The sequence below is a fragment of the Geotrypetes seraphini genome, chromosome 9 (genome assembly GCF_902459505.1).
Source record: "Geotrypetes seraphini chromosome 9, aGeoSer1.1, whole genome shotgun sequence".
In the NCBI taxonomy this organism is placed as follows: Eukaryota; Metazoa; Chordata; class Amphibia; order Gymnophiona; family Dermophiidae; genus Geotrypetes; species Geotrypetes seraphini.
This window is the reverse complement of record NC_047092.1, coordinates 102,418,747-102,438,886: the sequence shown is the minus strand read 5'-3', so window position 1 is coordinate 102,438,886 and position 20,140 is coordinate 102,418,747. Positions and strand designations below refer to the sequence as shown.

The 20,140-nt window shown below is 43.5% G+C and overlaps 1 protein-coding gene across 4 annotated transcripts in view; it reads right to left on the bottom strand.

Annotated features, from left to right (window-relative positions):
- RYK (receptor like tyrosine kinase) overlaps positions 1-20,140 on the bottom strand; it is a 1,376,634-nt gene that overhangs the window by 31,667 nt on the left and 1,324,827 nt on the right. For 3 of the 4 annotated variants that reach the window (XM_033957870.1, XM_033957868.1, XM_033957869.1), the window contains one exon: positions 10,712-10,848. In XM_033957870.1, the coding sequence (XP_033813761.1) occupies positions 10,712-10,848 (137 nt within the window). Of the gene's footprint in view, positions 1-10,711; positions 10,849-20,140 lie in introns of those variants that run through there. The other variant, XM_033957872.1, reaches the window with a different exon arrangement.

Below are 20,140 nucleotides of genomic sequence, written 5' to 3'. Positions count from 1 at the left end.
AGAACCTTAGGCGGTTGCCTAAGAAGGCCTGAAGGATTCCCTTGTTAAAGGGTTCACGCTGGGGAACAGTTAAAGTCACATGGACCACAGCTCGCTGCAGTGATCAGGAGCTCGTGGGTTGTGACAATATATATATTTATATATATATATATAAAAACACAGTCCAGTCCATTTGCATGTATAACGTCTAAATAACAGTATTTTGGCTCACAATTTAAGTGACTTTAAAAGAATTTGGAAGTGTTTGGTGAGGAGAAGGTTTTTTATGCCAATGAGGAATCTCTATGTGTAAGCCTATTCGCATGCTAACTTGCTAGTGGTAGGCGTAAGTCTGACTGAGGCTTTTTTCTTCTTCTTTAAAAAATCTGAAAATACATTTATTTAAAACAAATTCAGTAATTATGAGTCAAAGGTTTTAATAGCAATCCTTTACAAAGAATGGCTTGTACATCATTCAAGGGTTGTTGAGAGTGGACTATATAGATCCCTTGCATTTGTGAATTTGTAGTTTTTCACTTGGTAAATTAAACCCCACTATTTATCCTTCGCTATTGAGAATATTGAACATTTATACTTATTCTCTGTTTTCTTTCAAGCAGTTCTCAATGCATAAAAGGACATTACCTCCTATACCATAATTTTCTAATTTCCTCATTAGTCTTTCATGAGGTACTTTGTCAAATGTCTTTTGAAAATCCAAATACACAATATCAATCGGTTCACCTTTATCCGCATGTTCTTTCACCCATAAGAACATAAGAATTTGCTGGGTCAGACCAGTGGTCCATCTTGCCCAGCAGTCCGCTTCCGCGGTGGCCCTCAGGTCAAAGACCAGTGCCCTGAGACCAGCCCTACCTACTTACGTTCCGGTTCAACAGGAACCCGTCCAACTTTGTCCTAAATCCCTGGAGGGTTTATCCCCTATGACACACTCCGGAAGAGCATTCCAGTTCTCCACCACTCTCTGGGTGAAGAAGAACTTCCTTACGTTTGTACGGAATCTATCCCCTTTTAACTTTAGAGAGTATCCTCTCGTTCTCCCTACCTTGAAGAGGGTGAACAAACTGTCTTTATCTACTAAGTCTATTCCCTTCAGTATCTTGAATGTTTCGATCATGTCCCCTCTCAGTCTCCTCTTTCCAAGGGAGAAGAGGCCCAGTTTCTCTAATCTCTCACTGTACGGCAACTCCTCCAGCCCCTTTACCATTTTAGTGGCTCTTCTCTGAACCCTTTCGGGTAGTACCGTGTCCTTCTTCATGTACGGTGACCAGTGCTGGAAGCAGTACTCCAGGTGAGGTTGCAGCATGGCCCAGTACAGTGGCATGACAATCCTCTCCAATCTGTTCGTGATCCCCTTCTTAATCATTCCCAGAATTCTGTTTGCCCTTTTCGCCGCCGCTGCATATTGCGCGGATGGCTTCATCTTCTTGTCGACCAGTACTCCCAAGTCTCTTTCCCGGGGGTCGCCCTAGACATCCTATATTCGTGTATAAGATTTTTGTTACCGACATGCATCACCTTACATTTATCCACTTTGAACCTCATCTGCCATGTCACGGCCCATTTCTCGAGCATTTTTATGTCACGCTGCAGATGTTCGCAATCCTCCTGCATCTTCGCTACTCTAAAGTAGGTCTATTTCAAAATTTTTATGTCCAAGATCATTAAACATTCTTATTCACTCTTTAGTGATCTCTAAATTAGACTACTGTAATGCTCTTTTTAAAGGTATATCATTAACTGAACTCAAACGCCTACAAATTATCCAAAATGTTTCCATAAAACTTATCACCAAATCCAGAAAATTCGATCACGTTACACCCCTTTTAAAAAATGCACATTGGCTTCCAGTTATCCATCGGATAACATATAAACTTTGTTTGCTTATTTTCAAGTCTCTACTTTATAAGACTCCAGCATTAATATACAAGCTATTAATACCATATCATCCAAGCAGAACCTTAAGATCTACTGAACAAAATTTACTGACCATTCCATCATTGAAGATTATAAATACCAGACGGCAGTTTATATTTTCGGTAACCGCACCACAGACCTGGAACGCTCTTCCAATTTATTTACGAAATGAGCAAGATTTAAGAAAATTTAAATGTAATCTAAAAACATTTCTTTTTAACGATGCTTTTAATACTTAATTCAATCATTTTTAAGGCCAGTAATTTTATTAGTTTATATCTTAGTGCTAAAATGTTTTCCCTATTGTGTTTTTCCTTTGTTTTGCTTTTCTTTAATCAATTGTATTTCAAAACCTTATCTTACCTTATGTAATGAAATTATGTATTAGCAATTTACCCAATGTTATTATTTATAGTCTGTACTGTTTGTTCCTTATTGAATGTATTTTAAAATGTTCATCGCTTAGAATTTGATTAAGCGATTAATCAAGAAAAATAATAAACTTGAAACTTGAATAATTTTGTACCATCTGCAAATTTAATCACCTCACTCGTACCAATTTCTAGATAGTTTATATATATGTTGAAGAGCATGGGTCCAGGCACCGAACTCCCACTCTCTGTTTCCTATCAGCCAGCCAATTTTTAATCCACGTGAGTATTTCACCCTCGATTCCATGGCTCACAATTTTTCGATGTAGGGACCTTGTCAAAAGCTTTCTGAAAATCCAGATATACAATCTCGACCGGGTCACCCTTGTCTATAGAAACATAGAAACATAGAAATAGACGGCAGATAAGGGCCACGGCCCATCAAGTCTGCCCACTCCAATGACCCTCCCTATCTATCTTTGCGGATAGATCCCACATGTCTGTCTCATCTGGCCTTAAAATCTGGCATTCTGCTGGCCTCAATAACCTGAAGTGGAAGACTATTCCAGCGATCAACCACCCTTTCAGTGAAGAAGAACTTCCTAGTGTCACCGTGCAGTTTCCCGCCCCTGATTTTCCACTGATGCCCCCTTGTTGCCGCGGGACCCTTGAAACAGAAGATATCTTCTTCCACTTCGATGCGGCCCATGAGATACTTGAATGTCTAGATTATATCTCCCCACGTTCCTCGAGTGAGTAGAGTTGCAGCTTCCCTAACCGCTCCTCGTATGGGAGCTCCTTGAGTCCCGAGACCATTCTCGGACCTGGTGGCCATTCTCTGTACCGATTCCAGTCTCAGCACATCCTTGCGGTAATGCGGCCTCCAGAATTGCACACAGTACTCCAGGTGCGGTCTCACCAAGGATCTATACAGTGGCATAATGACTTCAGGTTTACGGCTGACGAAACTCCTGCGTATGCAACCTATGATTTGCCTTGCTTTGGATGAAGCTTGCTCCACTTGATTTGCAGACTTCATGTCTTCCCTGACAATCACCCCTAAGTCTCTTTCTGCTTCAGTTCTTGTCAGGATCTCGCCATTCAGGGTGTAAATCCTGCACGGATTTTGGCTTCTCAGGTGCATTGACTGCATTTTTTGGCATTGAAACTGAGTTGCCAGGACCTAGACCAGCGCTCCAGTAGAAGTAGGTCATGCATCATATCGTCTGCCATTGAATTTTTGTCTGTTGTGCTTTTGCTCACTACATTGCTTAGTTTGGCATCATCGGCGAATAATGTTATTCTACCTCGGAGCCCTTCTGTCAAGTCTCTTTTATATAGATATTGAACAAGATCGGGCCCAGGACGGAGCCCTGTGGCACTCCACTTATCACCTCTACCCTCTGAAGCCTACCTCCAAGCCAGTTCCCAACCCATTTGGTCAATGTGTTGCCCAAACCTAAAGAACTCATCTTGCTCAGCAACCTGCGGTGTGGTACGCTATCAAATGCTTTGCTGAAATCCAGGTAGACGATGTCCAGGGACTCACCAACATCCAGCTTCCTCGTCACCCAGTCAAAGAAGCTAATCAGATTGGATTGGCAGGTTCTCACCTTAGTAAATCCATGTTGGCGGGGATCCTGTAGATTCTCCTCGTCCATGATCTTATCCAATTGGCGTTTGATTAGGGTTTCCATTAGTTTGCTCACTATTGATGTGAGACTCACTGGTCTGTAATTTGCCATCTCAATCCTGGAGCCTTGTGGAATGGAATGACGTTAGCCGTCTTCCAGTCCATCGGGACGCTACCTGTACTGAGGGAGAGATTGAAGAGCGCGGATAGCGGTTCCGCCAAGACATCACCCAACTCCCTGAGCACCCTAGGGTGTAGGTTGTCAGGCCCCATTGCCTTGTTGACCTTGATTTTTGACAGCTCGCAGTAGATGCTGCTGGGTGTAAACTTGAACTTACTAAATGGGTCAACTGATTTAACCCTTGTCTGTGGCTGAGGGCCGATTCCCGGCGCCTCGCGGGTGAAGACTGTCTGTTTATTCCCTTGAAGAAGAGCAGCAAATTCGTCAAGCAAGATCTTCCTCTGCTTAAGCCATGCTGGCAGGTCCTCATCAGGTCGTGTCTGTCAAGGCGCTCAATGATGCGGTCCTTTATCAGCGCCTCTATCATCTTTCCCGGTACCGAGGTCTGTAGTTTCTCGGATCACCCCTTGAACCTTTCTTAAAGATCGGCGTAACATTCGCCACCTTTCAGCCTTCTGGAACCCTTCCCAATTTGATAGACAGTTTGGCTATCAGTTGAAGCAGTTCAACTATAGTCTCTTTCAGTTCCTTGATTACCCTCAGATGGATGCCATCCGGTCCCGGGGATTTATCATTTTTAAGCCTATCAAAATGCCGGCATACTTCTTCTAGACTGACCGTCAACCCTTTCAGTTTCCTGTCTTCATTTCCCGCGTATAGCCTGTCGGCTTCTGGTATGTTGCATATGTCCTCTCCAGTAAAGACAGATGCAAAAAATGTGTTCAGTTTGTCGGCGATGGCTTTGTCCTCCTTTAGCACTCCCTTCATTCCTCTGTCATCCAACGGACCCACTGTTCCTTCGCGGGTCATTTCCCCTTAATATATGGAAAGAACGGCTTGAAGTTTTTCGCCTCCTTGGCTATTTTTTCCTCTTAGTCTCTTTGGCTCCTTTTACTGCCTTATGGCACCTACGTTGATGCTACTTGTGCTTTTTTCAGTTTACATCCGTTTTTGACCTTTTCCATTCCTTAAAAGAAGTTTTCTTGTCCCTGATTGCTTCCTTCACCGATATAGTGAGCCACGCCGGTTCCTTCTTTTTCCTCTTGAGACACATTGTTGATACGTGGTATATATATTTTATGCCTCTGTGACTGTGTCCTTAAAAAGGGATCATGCTTGCTCTAGGATCTTTACAGCGCATATCCTCTTCTTGATATTCTTCCCCACCATGAGTCTCATCCCTTCGTAATTCCCTTTTTGGAAGTTCAGCACCGTGGCCGTTGTTCTGTATTGATGTTTCGTCCCCCTATCCAGGTTGAAGCAGATGATTTTATGATCACTGGTTCCCACCATCTCCTCTACTTCTACACCTTGCGCCAGTCTTCGTAGTCCATTTAGAATTAAGTCCAAAACTGCGTTTCCTCTCATATTTTCCTTGACAAGTTGTTCCAGGAAGCAATCGCCTATAGTATCCAGGAACTTGGTCTCCCTACCGCAGCCAGAGGTGCCTAGATTCCAATCTATCCCTGGATAATTGAAGTCGCCCATGATAACTGCATTGCCTCCCTTGCAGTTGCGTTTAATCTCATCCATCATTTCTCCAGCAATTTCTTCGGACTGTCCCGGGGGTCAGTAGTAGATGCGGATCTTTGTTTCCGTTCCATTTGTTCCTGGAATTTTGGCTCATACAGACTATACCTTATTGTTTGATTCCGGCGTGTTCTCTCAGGTAGACTCAATTCCCTCTTTGATGTATAGGGCAATGACCCCACCTTTTTGAGCCACTCTGTCACTGCGATATAGCTCATATCCCAGTAGCACAGTGTGCCAGATGTTTTTCTCATTCCACCATGTTTCCATGATGCTGATGATGTCAAAGTTATCTTTTTGTGCCATAGCTTCTAATTCACCCGTCTTATTCTTTAAGCTCCTTGCGTTCGTGTACATACACTTGAGTTTGCCGCCTTTCACTTTCTTGCATTTCTTTCCCTCTTGTGTCTCTTTTGATCCATCAGGATTTCTGTCTTGCCTATGATCCGGTGAGTCTTCCTTGCTATCTTCCTGCACGGTATCCTCTGGGTATACCGGTTCCCGAACCATCGACTCTTGGTCGACTGTTGGCTTTCCCCTTCTTCCTAGTTTAAAAACTTCTCAATTTCTCTCTTGATGTTGCTTGCAAGTAGCCTCGTTCCGTCTCCCCTGAGGTGGAGTCCATCCTTCCTGAATAGCTTGCTCTTCCCCCAGAACGTAGTCCAGTTGCGTAAGAAGCGGAATCCTCACACCAGTGCTGCTCCACGCATTGACTGCTTGCAGCTTTGTCTGCCTCTTCTTGTCGGCCCTGGGTAGTGGCAGGATCTCCGAGAACGCTATCCTCTGCGTTCTGGTCTTCAGCTTCCTTCCTAGCATCCGGAACTGGTCCTTCAATACTTCTCTGTTGTAGTTCCCGTTCACGTTATTTGTCCCCACATGGATCACCACCGCGGTATCTTCCTCTTCCACGCTGTTGATGATCCTGTCAATGCGGTTCACTATGTCTTCTACTTTGGCTCCCGGTAGGCAGATCACCAGCCGATCCTGCCTTCCTCCCGCTATGTGGCTGTCAACTTGTCTGATGATGGAGTCCCCCATGACTATCGCTGTCCTCTCTATCTTCTCTTGCCTCTCTAGCCACAGATCCGTGTCCCTGGTGTATGACCATCTCTCCAGCCGTAGGTCCATGTCCTCTGTGTTCTTCCATTATCCCACATCCTGACGTTGGCTTGCACCGGACTTGTCGTCTTGTGGGTTCTCTCCACTGTTTACAGATCTCACTGCTGTGTCGCCCATTTCTTCCTTGTAGTTGTCCTCCAGATGGTCCTCACTCTCTGTAGGTGTATCTCGGCAGTTCCACTGTTGCTGGTGACTTTCTATGGCCTCCCTGTATGCCTCCTCGATGAACTTCTCCAACTGCCGGACTTCCTCCTCAATGGTTTCCTCTGTCTTGACATTCTCTGCATCCCTGTCTTCCTCCTCCACCCCTGTCTTCCTCCTCCACTGCTCAAAGTGCTTCCAATTCCAGTATTCTGCCCTCCAGGAGTTTGACTTATTTCTTTAGGCTCTCCAGTTCCCCACATCGAGTGCATACATAAGACCACCTCCCAGAGGGGAGGTAGTCATACATATGGCAAACGGTGCAGAAAACTGGGTAGCTCAACATCCTGCTTCTGTCTGCTGCTTCCATTGCTGTCTGGGACAAAGGGAGAAGGAGGGGGATTTGGGACAAAGGTTGGAAGGCAGGGAGGGGGCATGAACTTCGGACACAGAAGGGAGGGAGGGAAGAAAGAAGTACTAAAGGGAGAATTGTTGGGCATGAATGTGTGAGAAGGAAAGACATAGTGCACATGGAAAAAGGAAAATTAGGCAGAGAGAGAGAGGAGTGAGGTAGAGATGCACAGGGAAGAGAAGAATGAGAGGGAGAAATGTTGGATATGGTGATGGAGAGAGCAGAGGGACATTGAAGGGGATGCAAGGGGGAGATATGCATGGTGCTGGAGAGGAGTGATAGAAAAAACGGGCATGGGGCTGGTGGGCAGTGGTGAAAAATGCTGCACATGATCTGGGAGTGAGAAATGTTGGATGTGGGAGAGATGCACCCTGGATCTCTCTCTCTTTTCCACATTCCCTTTGCAGCAAGGGAGAAAATGAGAGAAAGACAGATGGACAGTGAGAGAGACAGACATGTTGCCAATAGGGGTGGAGGAGAGAGAAAGAAAAGTTAGACTCATGGAGGGACAGAAAGAGATGTTGGTTAGGGAAGGGAATGAGGTCCAGAGGAGAGGAAGCATGCAGGAGGTAGAAAGAAAGAAATATTGGATGCACAGTCAGAAGGAAGTGTAACCAGAGCCTCATGAAATCACTAGACAGCAAAGGTAGGAAAAATGATTTTGTTTTCAATTTAGTGATCAAAATGTGTCAGTTTTAAGAATTTATATCTTCTGCTGTCTATATTTATCTATTTTTCTATAGTTGTTACTGAGGTAACATTGCATATTTTAAAGTCATCTGCCTTGACCTCTTAGAAAAAAAAAAGAATATAAATGATAATTAACATTTTCTCTGCGTACAATGTACTTTGTGCTTTTTTAATTTTGTGGCTATTATTACGTATTAGTAAAATTATATTGTGTGTATATGAAAAATGAATGGAAAAAATTGTATTACAATTAGTACTATTATGGGGGTGGGGTAAGGGGCAGAGCTTGGGCGGGGGTACTTGGTTGATATTTGTTAGACCTAGGGGGTACATGGCTTGAAGAAGTTGAGAAACACTGGTGTAAAGTACATACATGCAGATCCTGAAGGAAAACCTATTCTAGTCTGCCACAGACTAGAGAAGATGCACCTTTCAGTAGGACAAGGATCCTATGCATAAAGCAAAAGTGGAATCACTCAGCAAGAATAAAGTAAATATGCTCAAGTGGCCCAAGTCAAGACCCAGACCATAATCCAATGGAAAATTCATTAACAAGACTTGAAGATTGCAGTCCACAGAGCCAGTTATCTTGAAAGAGTTTAACCTACCAAGAATAGGCAAAAACTGCACTTATTCTAAACAACTCATATTTTTCCCCTAAGTACTGAGAAAAAGGATGCAAAGGCAAATACCATCAAGACTCTATAGGTTTCTTATTCTTTTAACAACTTTTGGAATAATTCTGTAATTGATTTTTCACTTTGAAGTAAGGCAGTGTATCTCAAACTGTGTGCCTCCTGAGATGTCAGGTGTGCCACGGTACACTGGGGAGGAGGGGGAGGCACCGGCGCCAGCTGACTGCCTACAGGACATGCGAGAGTACGTCCTGTAGGCAATCAGTGAGCGCCAGCACATATCCTTCTTTCTGGCCCTCTTCCCTTCTGGCATCCCCCACTGGCCTCTCAGGGCCCGCCTGGAGTGCCTTCACACACATGTGGACATCTATATGATGATGTCACGCATGCGCATGATGCCATCATGGTGATATCCGTGTACTTCCAGGTGCCTCGAGCCACGGCCACTACCTTTAGTGTGCCGCAGCTCGAGAAAGTTTGCGGGACACTGCTGTAAGGTATGACATGTTCATCAGTAAAGTTAAATCTTACTTAAAACACATCTGAAAGTTTATTTTACACAGTTGAGTCACATTATTATGACCACCTGCTAATATCCAGAATAACTGCCTCTGGCAGTACAGATGGCAGCCAGACACAGAAGTGATTCAATAAGATGCTGGATGATTACTAGAGGTATCTGGAGCCATGCAGACTGCAGTGCGTCCAACAGTTGCTGATGGGTGCATGGTAGTAGATCCAGTTGTTGTACATATTAATCGAGGTTGTTCCAAATGTGCTTGATTGGGTTAAAGTGTAGGGAATTCGGAGGCCAGGGAATTAGCTGGAAGTTTCAGTCATGCTCTATGAACCACTCACAAACAATTCTGGCAGTATGACATGTCGCATTGTCCTGCTGCAAGATTCCATTTTCCATAGGAACAACCGGCAAACATGTACTTGAGAGGCAAGGATGGAAAAAAAACAGAAACCCAGATCATACCAAGAAAATATTCCCAAGATCATAATGCTGCTGCCACCAACTTGTGTATGTCCAACAATGGTTGCTGGATGTTTGTTCTTAGCAGTTTCACACCTGATACACTAATGTCCACTTGTTCGATAAGAGCTCAAAATGTGACTCATTAGAGAAGGCAACCCTCTGCTAATCAGTGTAAGTCCAATGTCAGTACTACTGTGCAAATTGCAACTGTTTACTGTGATGAACCCTTGTAAGCATGGGTGCAGTCACCAGCTGTCTGCTCCAGAGCCCCATTTGCAACAGGGTTTGCTGCACAGTCATTTTGGATGTACATCTGGAAGCCCCCTGGTTCATTTGGATGGTGAGTTGCTCCACGGTAGCATACCGATTGGCCCATACCAATCTGCATAGCTGACATTCACCATTCGCATCGATGGCTTGTGCTGCCCTACAGTTACCGGATAAAAGAACAAGAGGGCACTCGGAAAAGCTGATAGGGGACAGATTCAAAACGAATAATAGGAAGTTCTTTTTTACCCAACGTGTGGTGGACACCTGGAATGCGCTTCCAGAGGACGTAATAGGGCAGAGTACAGTACTGGGGTTTAAGAAAGGATTGGACAATTTCCTACTGGAAAAGGGGATAGAGGGGTATAGATAGAGGATTACTACACAGGTCCTGGACCTGTTGGGCCGCCGCGTGAGCGGACTGCTGGGCGCGATGGACCTCAGGTCTGATCCAGCAGAGGCATTGCTTATGTTCATCTATTCATGTTGCACTTTAACCACAGCAGCCTGTGAACAGTTCAAACTCCACCATTTATGAAATGCTGCTGCCCTTGGTCCAGTAGCCGTTGATTATGCCTTTTTCAATGTCTGATAAACTGCGCTTTTTCCATATGACAGCCACAGTTGCTAAATTTGCAACTTGCTAACATCCCACCTTATATATTCACAAAATCTGCACGCAATACGTGCATTCGTTCATTGGCTGTGCGTCCCTGACATCAGATGTAGGCGGTGGTCATAATAATGTGACTTGACTGTCTATTAGATAGCAAAATGTGAAAAATACATAATGGTATCAATATTTTTATGAGTCCTTTAGGTGTGATACTTACAGCTCATCAGGGCAATTGATTGGCTGAGCTATTCTGTAACCATCCTTTAAATATGCAGCCATTTCAAAGGGATCGATATCTACATAGGGAGTCTGCCCCAGTGTCATTAGCTCCCAGAGTGCGACACCAAAGGCCCACTAAACAAAACAAACAGAGAATTCCATGTTAACAATGGCACCTCACTTGTGAAAATCTTTTATTCCATTATGTTTCCAGTTTAGTCATTGCTGGACTTAGCTAAAGCCTTCACTTACAATTACAATATTCTTTCCACTGATTTATACCACCCTACCTTCTAGCTTAAGCATAGTAGCAAAATTCATTGGCTAGGACCACATTTATTTACTGAAAAATTATGTCTATTCTGCCAGTCACACAAATATAAAGGTAATGGGATTTGATATACCATTTTTCTGTGGTACAATCAAAGTGGTTTACATTTATGATATGCAAGTACAGTGGAACCTTGGTTTGCGAGCATAATTTGTTCCAGAAGCATGCTCGTAAACCAAAGTGCTCGTATATCAAAGCGAGTTTCCCCATAAAAAGTAAGGGAAACTCGCTTGATTGGTTCCCCACCCCGAGGCCACCGGCACCGCTCGCTTCCAACCCACCCCACCACATCCCAAAAAGACCCTCCACCCCCAAGGTAACTGGCATGCTTCTACCCCTCCCCCCCCCCCCGAGAACTGGCATCACCTCCCCCTGAGAACCAGCAGAGCTCACCCGCCCATGAGCCCCCCCCCCTCCCGAGAACCAGCATCGCCTGTCCGCCCAAACCCTTATCCTGATCTGGCACCGGCACGCAGCACCAACCCACAGGACATGTCGGTGCCGGTGCCTGAAGATCCTGCTTCTTGCAGCTGGGCTGGGCCTTGAGCATCTGCGCATGCTCAAGGCCTTGTGGTTCCCGTTCTCAAGAATCTCGGAGAGAGCAGGAGCCAGAAGGCCTTGAGCATGTGCAGATGCTCAAGACCCAGCCCAGCGGCAAGAGGCAGGATCTTCAGGCACCAGCACCTCCTGTGGGTTGGTGCTGTATGCTGGTGTAAGGGTTTGGGCGGACGGGCAATGCTGGTTCTCGGGGGGGGGGGGGGGGGGCTCGCAAATCGAGTCAATGCTCGATTTGCGAGGCACAATTTGCTTGAGTGTTTTGCTTGTCTTGCAAAACACTCGCAAACCAAGGTTTGACTATACTTTATAAAATATATATTATGCAGGACTTAGAGAGAAAGCAAGAGACAAATTTCACATACTACTGTTAAGAGGTCATTTTACTAAACTATGTTTAGTGCTAGCATGCACTTAATGCAATTTAAAAAGGCTTATTGTTGGATGTGTGCTGCCATCCCGTTGTAAAATGGCCAATTTGAGCACGAATATTGCATGCAAAAAAATATGAAAATTCTTATCAAAGTGCTTTGTGCAATAAAGAAATTATTTATATCACTCAATATATGTGTCACTTCATTCCCCCGTGAAAGGAGAAAAAATTAATTTTCAAAAAAGTAGCAACCACAAATTTAAAGGTGCTTGGAGCTGATTGTAGCTGTCTGTATCTTGCAAAAAGAAGCATTCTTCCTCAGGGGCAAGCTCAGAAGCTCAACCTGCTGCCATCCGAACCACTAACTCCACAGGACAATCATATATGTATTACAAATTCAGACTTTTATTTGTATTTTTATTGTGAAAAGCGAATAATAAATAATCTTTCAGAACATCCACAGTCTTTTGTTTTTATCTTTGGAGGTCCGGCAGGACAATTATACGTGTATTACAAATTCAGACTTTTATTTGTATCTTTATTGTGAAGAGTGAATAATAAATCACCTTTTAGAACATCCATATCCACAGTCTTTTGTTTTTATCTTTTTTCCTCAGGGAAAACATGCATTCAAATTAAACATCTAAGTCTGATTTGGACGTATGGCGCTAGATGCCCAAAGTCGGCAGTGGTAAAATGTCCATTCTCAAAAAAATATGTTTAGAATATTTTTCTCTACCAAAAATAGTCTATCTTGACGCCCAAGCCATTGATCGTCCAGACCGCCGGTACGTCTGTCTTTATACCACATTTTTGACCAAAAATTCATCTAAGTTCCAAATGCCCAGAACAAGGCAATTTGGATATGGGAGGGGCCAACATTGTGATGGACTGGTCACCCAGACATGGCAACAGAATAGTGGGGCACCTAACTGGGCACTGCTGTGAACTTCACAAAAAGGGTGCCACAGAACTCCCTTATAGGATGTGGTGAGCCCCCAGAAACACCCCAAAACCCACCTGTCTACAACCCCAATAGCCCTTATGGCTGCAGGTGGCATATATATGGCAGTACAGTAGGATTGTGTTGGGGGGGGGGCTGAGTTGGTGAACTCACATTTTCCACCATGAATATAGTGGTTAGAGTAGCTTATGGGCCTGGATCCTCCTCTCTATGACTCACTAGCCCACCCCCCTGGCTATTTAAGACACATGTGTACAAGCTCTACTAGGCTTTCCTATACTAGGTGCTGATGTTCTGGAGACAGATATGTACTTTTTTATTCTGATCTTTGCAGGGGTGTGAGGGCATCAGTGAACACTGGAAGAGTGTGTAGGTCTTTACTTTGTCTCTGCAGTGGTCACTTTGGATACCTTTTGGGCACTTATACCTGTTTTTACATCATTTAAGTCAGTGTTTCTCAACTTCTTCAAGCCAAGTACCCCCTAAGTCTAACAAATATCAACCGAGTATCCTCACCCAAGCTCCGCCCCTGATTCCACTCTCATAATAACAGTACTAATTGTAATGCAATTTCTTCCAACCATTTTTCATATACAGACCTTATAATCTTGATACATAATGTTAACCACAAATTTTTTTTTTTTAAAGTACACTGTATGCAGAGAAAATATTAATTATCATTTATATTTGGGGTTTTATTCAAAGACGTCAAGGCAGATGACTTTAAAATATGCAATGTCATCTCAGTAGCAACTATAGAAAAATTGAATCCTCCTCAGTGCAATCTGTCCCTACTTTAAAATTGCTGGGGGTCATTCTGGACAGCAAACTTTCATACCACAATCAAATTAGTGCAGTAGTGCTTCTATCATCTGCATATGATTCGTTCACTTTCTAAAATCCTGGACCAACCATCTTTAACTATACTAATGCACTCTCTCGTCATTTCTTGCTCGACTACTGTAATGCTCTCTACAAGAGTATAACAAAAAAAGAAATCAGGCGCTTACAAATTGTACAGACCACCTCAGTTAAAATAATATTTCAGGCAATAAAGTTTGATCATATGTCTCCTGCTTCAACTTTGTTACCAAAAGCATACTGTGGATGCTGTTTCATGTCTGACTTCAACCTGGTTTCAACCTTGTTTACCGAACCTGAAAACCATCTGTGTGTGAGCAGACTTGCAAACAACTTACTTCAGCATCTTGGTGTGTGTACTGTGATAAGGGATAGAGTTCGAACAGCGGTTAACCTTCCAGCTGGGAGATAAGGGACACACCTGTTGTTTACTGCAGAGATAGCAGTGTGTGGGACAGGACAAAGGTAATGTGAAAAAAGTATATGAGAAGCAACCCTGTGACTTTTTCCCTTAGAATCCATCGTTGCAACCAAGGGGAGCTAATTTATCATTTGAAAGGATTCCCGATTGTGAAGGGAGGCTATGACAAACATGGTGATATATATATAATCTGGTGATATACATATAATCTGTTCTATCTGATATTTATGCAATAAAACCTCTCTTGTATTTTTTATAGATTAAAACGTCCCTGCTTGCATTTTCTTATGATTGTGTGACAGCCCGGAAATGGAAGAAGATAGAAAGGAGACCGGCAAAACTATAGAGCAATTAACTTAAGTTTCTCTTTCTCACTTTCTTTTAGAACAGGGTAGGGAACTCCGGTCCTCGAGAGCCGTATTCCAGTCGGGTTTTCAGGATTTCCCCAATGAATATGCATGAGATCTATTTGCATGCACTGCTTTCAATGCATAATCATTGGGGAAATCCTGAAAATCTGACTGGAATATAGCTCTTGAGGACCGATGTTCCCTACCCCTGTTTTAGAAACTTAGCATCCCGACATGGCTATTTGAAACCAATTTCACTGTGCCATTTCTAAAATACTACCAGCACTGTGACCTGATATTGGGAATCCAATGGATACCAAATTTGTTTATGACTCTTATGATTAATAGTGTACTTATTTAAAGATTAAATTCAATCCTGAATCCTTGCGATGGAAGAAAGCATACTGGAGCTCTGTGTTTGTCTGCTATGTGGTACTTGTGCTGTGTCATCTGTTTTAGTTTATGAGGGTACCCCAGAAAACATTACACATTGGCCATTTCCAGAGTTTTTCCACCCCTTCTACTAGTCCAAATGGTACCATGTCCCTTTCTAAAAAAGATTCCCTCACATACAAGAAAACCAAGAAAACCATGAAAATCATTATGAAAACCATGCTCACAATGATTTTATGCTATGGCTCACACAGTCCAATTATAATTTAGTTAGGGGTTATATTATAAGATGATATCTTAAAAGAAAAAAAAAAAAGCTTTATACTTGGAAAATGGTGCTCATTGGTATTTGAAATGAAATTTTTTTTAAAATGGTCTCTCTTTATTTAACCTACCAGGTATAAACAGTGCACATCGCTGACATAAGTCATTTTGGTATTACCATCAGTACGTGTTTATGGTTTCTCTTAAGTGACATAATAATTACGTCCAGAACATAAAAAGGCGTATTATTGGAATGTCCTACTGAATACCTTTAAGTGCATTAGTGTTGTTTCTCTTATCTCAAACAAATACTATCTTAAACACAAGTATCTTGTCACATGTTACCACATTCGGTACATAAAGTGGTTTTTCTCCTCTTTCTTTTTCCTATCTTCTCTTTTTCACTCTCTCTCTTCATAGTAGTGTTTGTTGTAACTAAAGCATTGAAGCCAAATAGTCATGGTGAGATATTTTCTTTGGAAAATCACGTACTGGGAATTGGTATTCCATATAGACTTTCATCCCTTTGCGATAGAATTGATCAGCTCTGCTCTCTTGTTCTTATGATTTGGCTAACATGCTGGGTTAAGAGAAAATTTCACAAGATCGAGAAGATGACATCACGCAACCAGATATACAGTACCGTGCCATAACACTATTAGGTGGCACCAACTTGGGAATAGGAATGAGCCTATATCCTGCCGCTTTACACTAGGGCTGGTCTCTGGGGGTGGTGCACTTGACTCTTACGTGAGTGAAGGCATGTGAGTGGCATAGCAAACCTATTGAAACTGGAGCATAGCCAGACCCTAACCGAAGCTGCCAACGAAAACTGGATACCAGATGACTGCAGTGATCGATGGTAAATACAGAGCTACCCTAAATGTATGTAAAGCCATGAGTAGGAGCACAAATATAATATTAATGTCCATGATTCCTGATAAGTGACACTTTCAAGTAAAATGCCTCATTAGTAAGAAATATTAGAGAATGCAAAAATACCAGTAAGGAAATAAGTTATGAATGGAAAATTAATTTTCCTATTTTACCGAAATGTAGAACCCAAAGATGTTTGGATACATTGTGTGTGTGTGTGTGGGGGGGGAACTACATTAGGTATTGTAAATACTATTGATTCTGAAATACTGGCTGGCAAACAAGCATCTTTAAGCTCTGGAGTAGTGGATGTATTTAGAAGGGAAGGTAAATGGATGCCAAATACTATACACAACCATGAACTAACCCTACAATATGATCAGTTAATGTTACATGTTGTTAATGATACTATATTACAGCAATATACTTTAGATCAGTGTTCTTCAACCTTTTTACACCTATGGACCGGCGGAAATAAAATAATTATTTCGTGGATCGGCAAACTAATAAGACTGAAATTTTTAAAAACCCCATTGCCACCCCATCCCCGCGAACTTGGTCCTGTTAACCATCTGATCCCATCCGCACAAGCCTCAAATAGTTATGATTTTATATTGAACATATTTTATTAAAGTATAAAAAGAAACAATATTCTGAACAATTGTCATTTTATAAACATAAATAATACAGGGCAAGGATCAACAAAACTCCCGTCTCCCCTCCCCTTCACATATATCCCCTCTACTATCAAGAAAACTGAATAAGCCAAATTATTACAAAATGCTACACAAATATCATGCTAACAGAATACCACAGTCACACATGGTGTTAGGTGAGTGGAACTAGGGCAACTGCCTCCTGGTAAGAGAGCCCTAAGCCAGCTGGAAGCTAAAGATGCACTGCCTGGGCTTTGCACTCCCCAGTTATGTCTAACATCAGCTCTAGCAGGATACATATTTTAAATCTGATATATTCTAATCACAAGATAGAAATAAAATTATTTTTTCTACCTTTTGTCGTCTCTGGTTTCTGCTTTCATCTTCTTTTCACTCTCTTCCATCCAGCGTCTGCTCTCTGTCTCTTCAATCCAGCATCTGCCTCTTCCATCCACTGTCTGCCCTCTACCCCTCCCCCTTCCATATGGTATCTGCGTTCTTTCTATGCCCCTCTCTCCTACACCAGATCTAGCATCTTTGTCCCTCTTTCCTTATTTTTCATCTGCCCCCCTTCCCAGCATCAAACTCTTTCTACTTTGTCATTCTTCTGTCTCTCCCCTTTCCCTCATCTGATCTCTCCATTCCATCCTGACTCCTTCCCCTCCTCTAATCTCCCTGCCAGCTGTTTCCTTCCAATGTTCCTCCTCCCCTGTCCAGCAGTACCTTCTCCCTTTCTTCCTCCCCTTATCCAACAGTAATTCTTGTCCCTTCCCTTTCCCTTCTCCCCTGTCAGCAATAGCCCCTTCCCCTCCCATGTCCAGGAGTACCCCTTCTCCCTTCCCTCTCCAGCAAATGTTTCCTCTATGTAGGCTAGCGGCAGCTCTATGTGCTTTTAACTTCGGCACACAGCTGCCCCTAAGCAGTATTTTAGCCGCGGTTTCATGAGGCAGCCTTGGGGCCTTTGGTAGGCCGGCCCGCTTTGATGATGCGATGTGGGCTGGCCTACCAAAGGCCCCGAGGCTGCCTCATGAAACCGCGGCTAAAATACTGTTTAGGGGCAGCTGTGTGACGAAGTTAAAAGCACACAGAGCTGCCCCTGCTTGTCTGGGGGTGCGGAGACATACGCGGCAGGAGTAGGAGGTGGAAGGCAGGAGTGCCGGCAACAGGAAGTTGCACGTCAGCTGACGCCGGCACTTTTGCTGCGGCGGGGACCCAAATCCTTTGCGGACCGGCAACATTTTTTTACGGACCGGCACCGGTCCGTGGACCGACGGTTGAAGAACTGTGCTTTAGATAGTAACATTTCTTCAGCCTTATCCAGTAGTTACAATTTTAGAACATGGTGGAATTTTGATATAAAACAATGTTCTGATTTCTCATGTGAAAGGTTACTTACGTTATTTGATGTAAGGAACTCTACAATAAAGCACAGTTACTTACCGTAACAGGTGTTATCCAGGGACAGCAGGCAGCTATTCTCACATATGGGTGACGTCATCGACGGAGCCTGGTTGCGGACGCCTCACAAGCAGACTTGCTTGAAAAAACTCGAAGTTTCGAGTCACCCGCACCGCGCATGCACGAGTGCCTTCCCGCCCAGCGCAGGTCGCATCTCCTCAGTTCAGATAGCTAGCAGAGAAGCCAACCAGGGGAGGCGGGTGGTTTGTGAGAATAGCTGCCTGATGTCCCTGGATAACACCTGTTACGGTAAGTAACTGTGCTTTATCCCAGGACAAGCAGGCAGGTATTCTCACATATGGGTGACCTCCAAGCTAACCATAATGGGATGGTGGGAGTGTTGGCAATTTAAGAGAATAAATTTTGTAATACTGTTTGGCCAAACTGTCCATCCCGTCTGGAGAAAGTATTCAGACAATAGTGAGAAGTGAAGGTATGAACCGAGGACCAAGTAGCAGCTCTATAAATTTCCTCAATAGGTGTAGATCTGAGGAAAGCTACTGACGCTGCCATAGCTCTGACCTTATCGGCTGTGACTTTACTATGAAGGGATAATCCAGTCTGGGCATAGCAGAATGAGTTGGAGATGGTATGCTTAGAAATAGGTTGGCCCAACTTATTTGGATCGAAGAAAACAAAAAGTTGAGGAGCAGTTCTGTGTGGTTTGGTGCGTTCCAAGTAGAAGGCTCAGTCAAGCATATGAAGAGCTGATTCTCCAGGGTGAGAATGAGGCTTTGGAAAAAACACTGGAAGAACAATGGATTGGTTGAGATGAAATTCTGAGACCACTTTAGGGAGGAATTTAGGATGAGTACGAAGAACCACTTTATCATGATGGAACACCGTGAATGGTGGACAAGCAACTAAAGCTTGCAGCTCACTAACTCTTTGAGCAGAAGTGAGGGCTATGAGAAACACCACTTTCCAAGTGAGATACTTCAGATGAGCCTTTCAATTGGTTCAAATGGAGGCTTCATTAGTTGAGTAAGGACAACATTGAGGTCCCAAATCACAGGAGGCAGTTTGAGAGGAGGTTTGACATTGAAGAGTCCTTTCATGAATCTGGAAACCACTGGATGAGCAGAGAGGGGTTTCCCTTTAATAGGCTGATGGAAAGCCGCAATTGTACTAAGATGGACTTGGATAGATGTAGACTTGAGGCCAGAACGGGATAAGTGTAAAAGGTAGTCCAAAACAGAAGATAAGGAGGAATGCTGAGGCTCCTTATGATGAGAAAAACACCATGTAGAAAATCTAGTCCATTTTTGGTGATAGCATTGTCTAGTGGTAGGCTTCCTAGAAGCTTCTAAAACATCTCTTACAGATTGAGAAAACTGAAGAGGGGTTATGTTGAGAGGTACCAAGCTGTCTGGTGTAGAGACTGCAGGTTGGGATGAAGCAGACATCCTTTACTCAGTGTAAGCAGAGAAGGAAAAACAGGTAGAAGGTATGGCTCCCTGCTGCTGAGCTGAAGTAGAAGGGAGTACCAAGGTTGTCTCGGCCACCGAGGAGCAATTAGAATCATGGTAGCATGATCGTTCTTCAACTAGACCAGAGTCTTGAGAATGAGAGGAAATGGAGGGAATGCATATAGGAAGAGATTCGTCCACTCCAGAAGAAAAGCATCTGCCTCGAGGCGATGAGGAGAGTATATCCTGGAGCAGAACTGAGACAGTTTGTAGTTGTGGGGAGCTGCAAAGAGGTCTATTTGAGGTGTTCCCCACTGTGAAAAAATATGATGAAGAGACGAGGAATGGAGTGTCCATTCGTGAGATTGCAGAAGATGATTCAAGTTGTCCGCCAAGCAATTCTTCGCCCCTTGAATGTAGACAGCTTTGAGGAAGGTGTTGTGGTGGATTGCCCAGTCCCAAACCTTCAGAGCTTCTTGACAAAGGGAGGAAGATCCCGTCCTTCCATTTGTTGAC